At 39.9% G+C, this 13,880-nt stretch overlaps 1 protein-coding gene across 2 annotated transcripts in view; it reads left to right on the forward strand.

The window, feature by feature from the left end:
* TNKS (tankyrase) overlaps positions 1 to 13,880 on the forward strand; it is a 152,926-nt gene that overhangs the window by 129,564 nt on the left and 9,482 nt on the right. Inside the window, exons 16-24 of one of the 2 annotated variants that reach the window (XR_012623140.1) lie at positions 2,655 to 2,874; positions 3,149 to 3,258; positions 5,835 to 6,023; positions 7,378 to 7,615; positions 8,350 to 8,432; positions 10,937 to 11,057; positions 11,666 to 11,763; positions 12,899 to 12,957; positions 13,146 to 13,220. Coding sequence is in view for 1 of the 2 variants with exons in the window: in XM_074823046.1 (XP_074679147.1) it covers positions 2,655 to 2,874; positions 3,149 to 3,258; positions 5,835 to 6,023; positions 7,378 to 7,615; positions 8,350 to 8,432; positions 10,937 to 11,057; positions 11,666 to 11,763; positions 13,146 to 13,220 (1,134 nt within the window). In the remaining variant the exon portion in view is untranslated. The remainder of the gene's footprint in view (positions 1 to 2,654; positions 2,875 to 3,148; positions 3,259 to 5,834; positions 6,024 to 7,377; positions 7,616 to 8,349; positions 8,433 to 10,936; positions 11,058 to 11,665; positions 11,764 to 12,898; positions 12,958 to 13,145; positions 13,221 to 13,880) is intronic. The other variant, XM_074823046.1, reaches the window with a different exon arrangement.

A 13,880-nucleotide genomic window follows, 5' to 3' on the forward strand; every position in this document is an offset into this window, starting at 1 on the left:
TGATCTGGTGTTCTCAGATGTGTCTTTAAATGTGTATATATTTATTTTTGCTCAAGATTAATTAATGCAGTTAATTGCATTCAGTGAGTTCTTTATGGTGTCTTTGAATCTATTTTCATCTTACAACTGTCAGATGGTTTCTCGTGTAATGTCAGTTCATTTACAAAGAATCATCAGTACAATTACTTTTTGCAGTATGTGTATTAATACTATTAGCCAAATAGGACAAGACTCTCAAACGGGAAAAAGCAGCTGAATTTGTGTAAAAATACGAAATCCCCACCTTATCCTGTTCATCCCTTTCTGGAACAGTTCCTGCAGTTAAGTAAACCTTTGTAAATACTTATGCAAGAGTGTGTTACAGAGCAATAACTGAAGGTGGATCCTAAATGGTGTCTGGCATGTGAGAATTTAAAACTATAAAGTTAATGTATAATTTATCAAGCTCCTGGAGGAAATGCATATTAATATACTGTGGAATAAATATTCATTATAATTAGTGGAAGAACCTGTTAAAAAGCATGAGGTAATGCCAGCATGTTTCCAGTGAGAAACATGAGTTTGAGAGACTTCTTAACATAAGGTCATATCCTGCCGTGGGAGGGTAAAAGAGGGTGCTAGAGTAGAATTCCTTACCAGTCTTGTTTTAGCCTTGCCTACTTCATGTCCCTCTGAAGCACAGCGTTTAAAATAGGAGTAAGTCAGAATATGGATAGGCTTAAAATGATGAAGCTCTTCCCATCCACTTCTCTTTTCATTTGCTTCTGCAAAGACCCACTGTTTCCCTCCTATCTCATTAACTATTTCAGTTGATACCAAAAAAAAAGCATTCAGAGGGCATGGCACATCAGTTTGAAACACATCTGCAGTAGAAACCAGAAGATATTCAGAGATGTCTGTGGAGTAGGCACGATGATGGCCCTGGTAGTAACGCCTGAATACAGACATTAGCACAGCATTACTTTATAGACATTGGAGGTCTCTGGAGTTTTCTGATCATTCCACTGGGAATGTAGTCATTTTTTGCATTCAAAGAATCCTGAAGGGATGTACGACAGGAAATAGAAAAGTGCTGAAATCTTTCTTTTTGAAATCACTCTTGCACAAGACCTAAATCTGCACTTGAGGTGACAGTTCTGTAAAGCCTTTGGGTGTCCGTGGATATGTGTTCACAGTGCAGTTTGCGCAGGGCTTCTCCTGCTGTGTCTCTTATGCTGGCTGGCAGTGCTGTCAGTTCTGCTGAGATGTGGATGTTAAGCTTGACTCCTCCTGACTTGCACTATTTCTGTCCTGTTCTGCTTGAAGAAGGAAACAAAAATGTACAGGCATTTTGGAGAGACTTTCTTTTTTCATCACCTTTCTTTAAAATTACCACCTTCATTTGTTTCTATGCCCTTGAAGGGATCTCAGAAGACACTTCCTCTTCATTTAGATATTTATTGTGAAGAGTATTTGAATAGTTCCAGTTTTGATGAGTTTTAAATAAAGGGATCTAAGGTCATATCTTGGAAAAATCACAGCAGTTTAAAAGGCTTTGTGCAAAGAATGCTCTCTTCCCAAAAGCACAGTTGTGGAACTGGTTTTGTGTAACCAGTACTGTGTCCCTTGCTGTTTACCCTTTACACCCTGAGCATTGCTGTAGTGCTTTCAAATACAAGGCAGTTAATTCCTTCCGCTCTCCCCATCCCCAGCTCATTCCCCATGGCTCACCCTAATGCAGCTCTGCCAGCAGCGCCAGTAAGAAATGGCAATGTAGACTTGCTGGCAGGGGTTGAACCACTGTGTTTGATTATTCTGGAGGAGCCAGCCAGAGAACTATAGTGCCAGCAGCTGCCTCTGCCTTATCTGTCTTTGTTTTTCCCCACTGCTGCTGAGAGTGATCAGGGAAGGAGCTGTCCTCCCACAAAACTGTACGTGAACATGACTCACACCATATGCTGTATATAGATGTATGTTCCCCTTCTTGTCCCGTGCTCCAGCACTGTGTTCTTATCACTGGCTGATCTGCATGCTTTACCAGCACAGATATACTCCAGCAGTCATCCAAATCCACTTTCTCCACTTTCCCGCCAAAATGTTTTCTTCACTCCTTTCTAGGACCTATAAACTGCTTAAGAGGGTGCTGTTATCTATTGAAAGTGTAGAAATTAGAATTTTTCTAGTTCCGTTCTGAAACAAGTGCCTTTCAATAGCAGGGTGATATTTATTGAAACCTGGGGCCTGGCTTCACTAGTTCAGAAAGGTGTTCTAAGGAAACACCCCTGCCAGCCAGTTTGCAGAAGGGAAGGATTGGCGGGCGAGGTATTTGCAGTTGGCTTTTCTTTAACACCTGCTGTGACCGTAGGATATAGCTAAATGCAGGTTATGCTCCTGAACCTACTGCAATTGCAAGTAGAGCAGTGGCAGCTCTCACAGAGGGCTGCCATTCTTGCCTGTAGAGTTGAGATTCACACAGCTGTGTTGCAGACTAGTGCTTTAGGCCTCAGCCTCCTGGATTTATTCTCACGTGCCTACTAATTTATACAGTTGTTACTGCATGATGGCAGGTCGGCAAAATCTCCCATCTCCTATCTTGTGCCACAAAATAGTGACACACTATTTTGTACTGCTCTGCTCATGGTTGTGACAGCAGTATTCCACTTTGCTCTTTGCAGCATGGAGCTGATCCGACAAAAAAGAATCGAGATGGGAACACTCCTCTAGATTTGGTGAAAGAGGGAGACACAGATATCCAGGACTTACTAAGAGGAGACGCTGCCTTGCTAGATGCTGCCAAGAAGGGGTGCCTGGCACGAGTGCAGAAGCTATGTACTCAAGAAAATATCAATTGCAGAGACACACAGGGAAGAAATTCAACACCACTACATCTTGCAGGTGGGTGACTCACCCAGTTTTGAAGGCTTGTATATTTATGATAGGGCTACAGAAGTTAATCACCAAAACCAGGGTTGCTACAGTAAGAGTTTCACAGAGGATTGTCCTTTACAAAGAGTTGTTAGCTATGGCAGCTGTATTTCAGGAGATAATAAAGTTACTAGGAAAGAGGAGCTTTTGCAGTCAAAAAATTGCTTTAGCTTTTCTGTCTAATAGTTTTTCTTTGGTTTAGCTCTCCTAATACCTGATTTCTTTTCCTGTGCCTTTTCTACAGCTGGTTACAACAATTTGGAAGTAGCTGAATACCTTCTTGAACATGGTGCTGATGTTAATGCCCAGGACAAAGGAGGATTAATCCCCCTACACAATGCAGCATCCTATGGGGTAGGTGCAGGCATTCTTGCCATGGAGTAGACCAGCAAGGAACTCCTTAAAGTCATATCCAAAGCCAGTTATTTTGCAGCTGTCTTGCTGTGAACATAGTTCAGGTTTTGATGGCATGAAATACTTGCTGGACTAAGTTGCTGTTGTGAGTCCTGTTTGCAGTCCTACAGATCTAAGACACAGATTTGGGTGTACTCCAGCAGTTAAAGGCTGAGGTTTGGAAAGATCACTAGAACATAGCTTTTATGCAGGCAAGCAGAGGCATGGCATTGATCAGTGTTAAATTTGGGGTGACTGTTGAAACAGAAAAGACTTCAAGTTGTCACTGAAAGATTTGGATGGAAGGAAGAGAACAATACCAGGGGATTATGTGTACATGATGACAGGGAAGTGAAGATCTGTTACAGCTGGTCTCTGGTGGGGAGCTATTGCTAAAGCTAAAGTGTTGAAGGACTACTGAGTTTGTAGTATGGGTGTCCTTCTGGGTAAGCTGTCTACTGCAGTGGGATTGCAGTGGCTGATTCAAACCATTTTGGATGAAGCAGGCACTCCTTCATATATGAGAGAGCATCTGTGTGCATACCAGTTGCACAGATGCCTGATAGATTGCTTATAACCAGCTGTTAATTGTGGATGAGGTGGGAAAGAAATCTCTTACAAATAATTGTACAGACACTGCTTGAGAAGCTCCCAGCAGGGTACTTATGGTCAGGCAGATGACGTGAAGCTCAAGTAGTATTTTTGATGGTCTCATGATATGCTTTGTCTGTTACTACCTTGCACAAGAGCAGCAAAATCTGGGAGAGATGATCTTAACAGAACTATGATTGCTTTCGTTTGAGAGCCAAATAAAAAGTACAGTGTTCACCTTGCTTTTAAGGAGAGCGTATCAATGAAACTCAGCCTGCATTGTTTGCATTGGTTCTCTACATCAGCCTGGAATCCCAGTGTCCTGAAGAGCAAAAAGCTCCAAATCCTGCTGAAGGTTTAGAAATGCAACACAGAATTCTTCTGTGATACTGGGTCCTAATACCAAACTATATTGTTCGTCAGCATCTGCCATAAGCATTAAATTCCCAGGACATTGCTTAGATTTAGAGATAAATTCTGTTGCAAAGATTGTGTTCTTTCTTTTCAAGCATGAGAAACCAAATCACACATTTTATGCAAAGGCAAAACATACCTTACTGGCACAGGGAAATGTTAGAAATTGGTTCAAGCTGATTATCATATCTAAAAATCTTAATGCCAGTCTAATCTGGTTGCCTTACTTTCTCTAGGAAAAGTTAATGAGGCAGTGTTTTGGTGCTTTTCCATCAGCTTATTTAGTTAAGAGTTGCTGTATACCTTTCCTGTGGTGGCCCACGCTTCTCTTTGAGCTGTCATCAGCCCATTCAGATCTCTGTGGTGGGAGGTAGAGAGGAGATGAGTACCAGTTTCATAAGTTCATAGCTGGCAGCTTTCACAGGTTCAACTTTTTCCTCACAAAGTGTCTTCAGTTCTCCCACCCAGCACTTCATGCTGCATGTCCCTCAGTAGGGTTTCATGTGGCAGAAAAGTCACAGGAACAGCAATTGCTTTAAAAGTTTGGCAGAGAGGAAAAATAAGGTTGGCAGTCTTTTCAAACCACAGTTTTTCAGAGAGCAAGACCTTTTACAAGAGCTGCTGAGTCACTTAATTGCCATTGAGAGGAAAAAATGTAATCCATAGGCAAGTCTTTGCACTTCTTACAATTTCAATGTTTCACGTTCCTACCTACTCATTTTGACTAGCTGCTCTTTTATTTCTTAGCTGTATTGCACAAGTAATTTTACTGGTCGGAGGCAGCCAAATATTTTATTTGCCGGTTTTCTGTCTCCTATTTTAACTTGGGGAACTTCAAGGATGGGATATTGATCAGAGCGTGGGGTTATAAGATCATTACTTTTATAGCCCATGTAAAACAGTTGTCCCTTATGATACTCATAATGCGTTTTAATAGTTACAGTTCTCTCATAAAATATGACTGAAGAAAGGACAAATTTGTGCTGCCATGGGTGTGTTCAAAGTCTTGCAATAAATTGCAAAAAAAAAAAAGTACAATAAAGACTTCTGCCTACAGACATTCAAGTGGTGGCTCAGCAGTACAACACATTGATCTTTAGAGCTTCTAGTATCATATCACAAATGTTGCAGCCCTGTAAATTTGTGTTGCCAGTTCAAATTTATCTACATATATTTTGACAGTTAGCTCTATTGGTTTTATGCTGGATCAAGTATCACGTCTGCTTCTGCAGCTGACGCAAACTTCATGCTATGTACTTGGGGTGATTTGGCAGAAATATAATTCAGTGCCTGATCCCAATTATACATGTGCTGGTGGATGATCTGGTAGTGCACAGATACGGATGACCATGGAGCTGCAGTATAAAGTGGTACCTGAAGAGGTGTGCTGCTACGTAGACACAGGAGGCAGAGAAGTGAGTTAAAGGAAGGAGAAATTACAGGGGTCTCTAAGCACCATTATCTCCAGCATGAAAAAGGAAATACGTGTTTTACCAGTGTCCTGTTGATTAAGATATTCTTGTGTTTTCCAGCATGTGGATATAGCAGCACTGTTGATCAAATACAATACATGTGTAAATGCAACAGATAAATGGGCGTTCACACCATTGCATGAAGCTGCACAAAAAGGAAGGACACAGCTCTGTGCTCTGCTGTTAGCTCATGGAGCAGATCCAACCATGAAGAATCAAGAGGGTCAGACACCACTAGACCTGGCAACAGTAAGTTCATGTTAGCGTGCCAGCCACAGACTGCTCTGGGGGATTCGCTCTGCATATTAAATGGCTTTCTATGGCTCCATGGCATCAGTGGTCCTCACCTTTTGCTGTGCTGAGGCAGAGGGAGATGAGTATCTCTAGGTCGCCTGTTTGTGACTTTTTTACTTGTAGGTCCAGGCTTTTTTCTTTGGCTGAGATCTTAATGTGGCTTGTGATTTCAGGTTTGCTTCTGCTTAAGGAGTCATTCCTGGGATCAATCTTCTTATTGCCAGAAATAACCTATCTGAAATGTCCCCAGTGATGGTCAATCTGTGTACTGTTGGTGATTATTTCTGTGAACCTAGGAGGAAAATCAGATGGGAGTGTAGAGGAAGGGATCATTTAGAGGATGATTATGCTCAGTGCCTGCATATTACCTCAGTTCTTTTTTGTCTAACTCCAAAACAACATTCTAAAATTTGCAGGTGGCTATCAAACTTTTTCTAAAATGCGCATCTGGAAACTTTCTTGTTAGTGGTGGTAGTGACAGCTGGTTAAAAAGCCTAATAACATTACATGAACATCTCTGTCCTGGGTCAACCAGTCTTGATGGAATAGATAATGCAACAAAATTGGATGCTCTGTCTGCTTATAGCGCGAGTATCTTTTAAGGCCATTGATTGATTGATTTGTGGAGAGTTTAAGAAATATCCTTCAGAATAATCTGAGCTCTAGAAAACTTGCTTTGTGATGAGGGATACAAATACTATTTGATTTCTCTGGAGGAAAATAAGGATGTCTTAATCATGTTCTCAAGAACATGCAAGGAGGAAACTGTTGAAGATGAGAGTCCTGATAAATTTAGTCAACAAAGGCTAAACCAAATTTTTAGTTAAGTTCATACTTCTCCTGTAGCTCCTGTCCTTTTTTTCTATTATAACACTATAAAATGTGATTATAGCAAAGGCAGTGGTAGAGTTTTTCCATTGAGACCTTGGTCTAGTGCAAAATGCTTCACCAGAAGCCTGACAGAGAAATTATGAGAAGGCATTGCCTGGCCTAGGGTGTGATTTCAGATGAAGCTGCTGCATTGCTGTTCCTGTCTTTAACACCTATAAAGTCATTCTGCCAAAAAGGAGATTAAATGTACCTTCTTACATACCTTTAGAAATGGGAACAACTTGATTCACATATGTCTGAGCAGTGAATCAGCAAGTTCTTGCAACCATGAATTTCTGTGTTACAAAAGTTGGCAGTTTTCTTTTTAATGGGGGAATAGAACAATCAATTAAAACAATTTAAAAGAAAAAATCTTTCCAGAGATCAGTGACTTGTGATAATATAGAACCTCATGTTGAATGTTCTTTCTCTTTTTCAGGCTGATGATATCCGAGCTTTGCTGATAGATGCGATGCCCCCAGAAGCTTTGCCTACATGCTTTAAGCCTCAAGCTACTGTTGTTAGTGCCTCCCTGATCTCACCAGCATCTACACCGTCCTGCCTCTCCGCTGCCAGCAGTATAGATAACCTCACTGGGCCGCTGGCAGAACTAGCCGTAGGAGGGGCATCAAATGCTGGTGATGGAGCAGCAGGAACTGAAAGGAAGGAAGGAGAAGGTGCATTTGCTGTTGGACAGGTTTACGTTGCCAGAAGTACAGTAGCTTAGTATCACAGTAGGCCTTGCTTTATCTGAAAAGCATTTCTGACTAGCCAGAAAATGTTGTACAGCTTGAACCGTTACCTGCATTTTAAAGTGTCTGATGCTTGCTCTGTTTTCATGCGCTCTGCCAGGAGCATTGTTGGCTCTTCATCTGTGTTTGCTATCAGTGATTAGGCCTGACTACAAAGGCAGATCTGATTAGGTGCCCAGACGTCCGTGGTTGATTTTATACAGAAAATCCAATGAGAATTATTTTGATGAATGAATTATGATTGTGATGGGTGGGGGATTTTGCTAAGGCTTTTTAAACCCTTTGATTAGTATCCGGAATGCATGCTTTGTGTCAGCATCTAGGTGATTACTTAGCAAAAATACACACACCCTTCATTTCCTTCTGTTTGCAATATGAGCCCGTATTTGCCACAGATCGTTTGTGCTTTTTAATAGTTGATTCTGAGGAGGGAACAGTGATAAGCTTTGCACTGAGCTTTCACACAGTCGGAGTGGATTGTTTATTATAGACATAGACAGACTGATTGTAAAAAACAATCAGAGTTTTGAATTTTGAAAGAATCTGTGGTATTGCTTGATTATTTTTTTTTAAGGTGGGTTTTTTGGTGGTTGTTTTGTGGGTTTTTTTGGTTTTAATTCAGATGCATAGGATATAATGACTTGTTTCTTCTCTTATAGTTTCTGGTCTTGACATGAACATTACCCAGTTTCTAAAAAGCCTGGGTCTTGAACACCTTCGGGACATCTTTGAGACAGAACAAGTAAGTGGCAAGCATCATCTCTGTTTATACATTCAAAAGATAGACTAATCCAATAAATTTGTGTGACATTTTCATTCCTTAATTGAAAAAGGGAAACAAAAAAAACAACTTTACATTTGCAGAACAAGTATGTCCAAGAAAACTGCAAATGAGTTGTCAGATGCTTTATGGTGAAGCTGAGCAACCTGTGAAAATCTCTTTTGTTGTTTGATTTAGATAGCAGGTGTCTTTCACTCTCTTATACATACAGGTTGACTGCCAGTTTGGCTTGTATTCTGAGAGTTACACTGGACCTTCTGAACTTTGAACTTGACGGCTGTAACAAAGTTAGGTTGGAATGTCACCTGCACTTGTGCTTCAGCAGGCTTGATATCCAAAGAAGCCTTTTGCCACCTGTAGTCCTGCATGTGACACTTTGGTTAGATCTAGGAAACTCTCCAGTTTGACTATAAGCAGAAATAAATCTAGTTCACCAGGGCATAGTCACACTAGAGAATGCAGAAACTACATTTCCTAATAGGTTAGGACTATAACATTAATTGGGTTTTGCAGGGCTAACAAGTTTCAAATTGAGTTGAGAGATGGGAGACGAAAATCCTGTGGATTTATCAATAATTCATAATATATGAAAATAATGTAACTAATGTAACATCTTCTCAAGCTTACATTACTTTTTAGAGCAGTCTTTGTAGACTCTTTTTATGTACCATTTCTTAAATTTAACATGTTATGGTTAAGTAGATTATTTGTTTGCATGAACAAGTCGGACACAGCGGTGGAAGTGAAAGGTACAAGTGCAAGAGGCTGGATTTGATGGTTATTTTTTTTTCCCGTGCCTCTGCTGCTAATCTTTTATGAGGGGCCAGGAAACAAACATTTGAAATGTAATTGTTTGCATACAGCAAAAGTTCCAATGGCTTCCATAAAATGCCGTATAATCATTTTTCCCTTCTTATATATGAAGCATAAACTCTTTCCTTTAATTTGGAACTGCTTCTATTAAGCAGCACACCAACCTCAAACCAACCTGTATTCTACTTACATCTCTTTCTTTCTTATTATTTTTCGCACCATGCTGTTACCATGCTTGTTTTGTTCTACTTCTGCTTCCTTAACTCCTAACCTGTTTTTAAGATCTTCCCCTGCTAGTAAAATTTAATAATGCAAATCAGATTCACTATATTCATTCATCATTTTTAGACTGTTTAGCTTCTCTTGTAAGTTTCTTTCTAGAGAAAACACGCTCATCTTCCTTAAGCTTATTGTTTTACCTGGTTTTTCCGAGCACTGCAGTACCCTCGTGCACTTTTTCACCTTGGCTCTAGCCTCCTATTCATACTGGATCTGTGCTGATGCTTTCTGATACCTGGGTTTCTTCTGTGGTTTTTTAAGGTTCCGCTGCATGTGATGAATGTCCTCAGTGGCTTTTCCATGGCAATCCCAGTAGGGATGTTTTCTGCTCAGTTGGACAGATGTTCAGTGTAGCTATTAATTCCTTGCTTGAGTTGTTTTCTTTTGAATTAATAATAGTCAATTTGCAGTGGACAGAGTTCATACCTGCAAGTCTAGTTGTGCTAACAATCCAGTTTATTTTGAGTCAAGTTGTATGGTTTCCCATTATTTGCTGAGCTTCCCATTCTAGTTTAATGTGTAAAACTGGAATTAGGTTTTATATAATTATCTCCTCCAGATAAAATCTTTTTGTTTTTCACAGAATTACCTCAGTGCATAATTGCTTTATAGTAATAAAAATGTGTACTTTATTTAGCCTTTATCTCCTGTTCTTTAAAAGAAAAGTTTATTTGACATCATGTTTTAATTGCCTTTCTGCTTCCACCAATAATCTCTGTGACCTTGAAATTTAAAACCTTGTCAAGTGGTTGTAGATGTATATATATATTGCAACCAAATGAATAGTTGTATGTGTCCTCACAATGTTAATTATTTCCAAAAATAGTGGAGTAGTTGAGCATGATTTAGCATAGCTGACCCACTGGTTTGATACATATGCAAGTGCACGCATGGATGTATACACACAGTAATAGCATACACCATAATAATAATGATGTGAAACACACTTAACATTTATTAGTAAGCTTATAGAATATTAATTTGTTTGTGTAGTGAAAATAGTGAATTGCACAACAATGTGAAACTTTGAATGCTTCAAAAATATTCCCAGATTTACCCCATCATTTCCATGCATCCTCCTTCTACGTAAGTAAAAATGTTTTTGAGAACTTCCTGTGAGAACCAGCTCTTGTTAATTGCTGTAAGAGAAGTAAAAGTTTGCACAGCTTCAGGCTGTAGCAGCTGGGTATGGTCCTCTGATAGGGAGAGACTTGCCAGAAGGTGGCAGCAATTAGAAATGCAGCAAAACATGAAATATATGTACTCTCTTGGTTGCGTCATTAATACATTCCATTTTCTGAACTGATTGGTCTTCAGCCTTGGGAATTGGGCCAGGTTTAGCAAGTGATTTTTATGGTCTTTCACCTTTCCAGATAACCCTGGATGTGTTGGCAGACATGGGGCATGAGGAGCTTAAAGAAATTGGGATCAATGCGTATGGACATCGCCACAAATTAATAAAAGGTGTGGAGAGACTTCTAGGAGGGCAGCAAGGTAAATATGACACTTTACTGCTTAGTCTAAGTGTAGCATACAGCAGGCTCCCAGAAGTCACCTTTTGTAAACGTCGGCATTGTCACCAGGACTTGAAAGAATCCGAATGTCAGGAAAATGTACTTGCTGACAGATCTGGTGGCTGGGTGGGTTGTGACAGGTAAAGAATATGTTTAGGAGATACAGGACCAAGTGATCACTTGCCTTTCCAGAGGATGGACACCCCTGAGGCAGCTGTGGAAGCTGTGCCCATTTCCAGGGACTGTGTTTCACCCAGGCAGGAGCTTTTGGATTGATTGGCTCTACATACCTACCCACAGGCCAGCTGTATCCTGAAAGGTGGACCTGATGGAGTTTTTTGCTTCTCTTGAAAGCAGAAACAATAAAATGCAATTATGTTCCCCATGCATTTTCCTTTTGTCTTTTAAACCTCTGCTGCTAATGAAAGTACTTTATCTTTTCAAGCTTGTGCTTCTGCCTTGTGTTTGTTTTGCATTTCCTGTTGTACTGGAGTTATTTAAGAAAAATAATGATGATGATGGATACAAGTAAAGCTGGTATTGTTTTCTCCTGTTGATTTGTATTCCTTTAATTCCTTCTCTTCGCAGGCACCAATCCTTATTTGACTTTCCACTGCGTGAGTCAGGGGACCATTCTCCTTGACCTTGCTCCTGACGATAAGGAGTATCAGTCTGTAGAAGAAGAGGTATTGCAAGTACCTTTATTAATGCTCTAGTGACAGTGTATTTCTCTTTTCACTTATAACCCCTCAGAACTAAAGCATGCAATGCATGTTGAAAATGATAAAATATGCTTTGGTGTATGAATTGCATAGATCTGACATGAAGTTTAGGGCTCTTCATTTTTCTTTTTATATAGAGCAATGATGGAAATTATTTTGCTGTGTCCTGCCAATTTTTTTAGTAAGTGGTCTGTTTGCTCCCTTAGTGTTATCCCAGTTTTGCCTTTTTGCTGTTGCGTTTTGGATGTCATGTCCATAGCAAGGATTTCCACAGCTTTCCGGAGATAGGTGGACCTGTGAAAATCAAAGGCTGTGAGTGAAGGCCAAGAGATCAAGGCCTTGCAAGTCTGTAGGCATTCTCTGTGCTCAGGCTGTTTCTGCATGTGAACCAGCTTGTTTTCTCTTGTCTCAGTGGCTTAGTTAATCTGTAACCCAGATAAACAGCTCTTGGATAATTGAGAGTTGACTGTAATTTTGCCTCCCACACACACATGCTCTTTTATTTAAGTAAACTACAAGCAGATACCATTTTGAAAGAAAAATCGTAACAGAAAAAAGACTTTCTGAAGAATTGTGTTTGGAAGAAACTCCATTTTACTGCGCATTTGCTATTTCTGTAGTGTTTCTGCACTGTAGCACAGAAGTGTTTGGAGTCTTTTTAAAAGTCTAGATACTCAGGATTGCTGCCAGCTTAGCCTGGAATATTTTTGATTAGCAACTCTGTAAATGGGAGTTTGTGCAGATCTTCTGAATAAACTTTTCTGACAGAAAGGGTCACTTGTCTGCTACAGTAAATTGGGATATTTAGTTGAGCTGTTACTAAATGTTGTTGCTGTAGCTATAAATACCTCTGGAAAAGACATGATGAAACTGCTGAAATTCTCAGAGGCTGCTAATGACATAGGAAAATTTACAGTGCAAGCATTTTCCTATCACTAAGAAATACAAACTATACTCATTAGAAACACATTTGTTGTTACTTCAAAATGATCTTTTTGTATATTCTTTTCCAAAGATTGTGTTTTTTTCTAATCTAAAGCAGGTTTTTTAGCTGTGTATAATTTTGATAGCAAGTGCCACTATTCTCTTTCCTATGTAGATTTCTGTTACAAGATTGGAAGATTTCATCATCCAGCTTCTCTATTGTGGAACACCATCGTGCGTTGGGTGCCTGAAAAATAAGGGTGTACCTCACTTTAAAATTGAGTTGGGGTTTTTTTTGACACCTCTTAATTAATTTTCAATCAAGATTGTTGTTCCCAGTGATATATTGAGATATTGCATGAATACTTTGCCTTACTAGCAAGCTTTGTGTGCTGAACAATCAGTTGTGTTCATTTATGCAGATGCAAAGTACAATCCGGGAGCATCGGGATGGTGGAAATGCTGGCGGAATCTTCAACAGGTACAATGTCATCAGGGTAAGTTTCAAAACCTCTTAATTCTTTGTGGTAAAGTAAGTTGGTAGTTATGCAAGCAGGCAGAATTGGTTTAATGGAGCACCCTTTTACATTTTAAGTTCTTTGCTGAAATAATATTCAGGAGCAGAGTTAGAGCAACTGCTGAATGCTAAAGTTAGACTGATCCTGTGCTCTGCACATGAAATGAGAGAGAAGTATCCACTTGTGCTCTTAAGGGAGTCTGAGGAACTGATATTGAAGACAGAAGTGGTGAAGAGCCTGACTTAACGTTTCACAGCCTGATCTAATTTCAGAGATCTATAACTTCTGTATTTGACTTTGCAGCACAGATTTTTTTTCTTGCTTTTTTAAAGGAGATTTTTGGGGAGGGGGAAAGGATGAGCATGACTTTCTTAAAAGTTTCTATCTCCCTATGCTACTTTGGATCTTGACACCTTCTTCTTTGCCCCTGCCAACTAGAAAAATACCTTTTACAAGCCCTGGCCTATCAGAAACTGGAGTGTTGTCTTTCTGAGGGAAAGTACACTTTCTGGTTCCTTTTTTTGGAGAGGAGGAAATAGAGAAAATCAGAACAGAACTCAGTTCCTGAGCTCCAGCAAACCCCTGCTGTATATCTGTTTGAAAAGTGAGCCTTTGCAGAGGCTTTGCAACTTGGTGCGG

Source organism: Strix aluco, chromosome 4 (assembly GCF_031877795.1).
Source record: "Strix aluco isolate bStrAlu1 chromosome 4, bStrAlu1.hap1, whole genome shotgun sequence".
In the NCBI taxonomy this organism is placed as follows: Eukaryota; Metazoa; Chordata; class Aves; order Strigiformes; family Strigidae; genus Strix; species Strix aluco.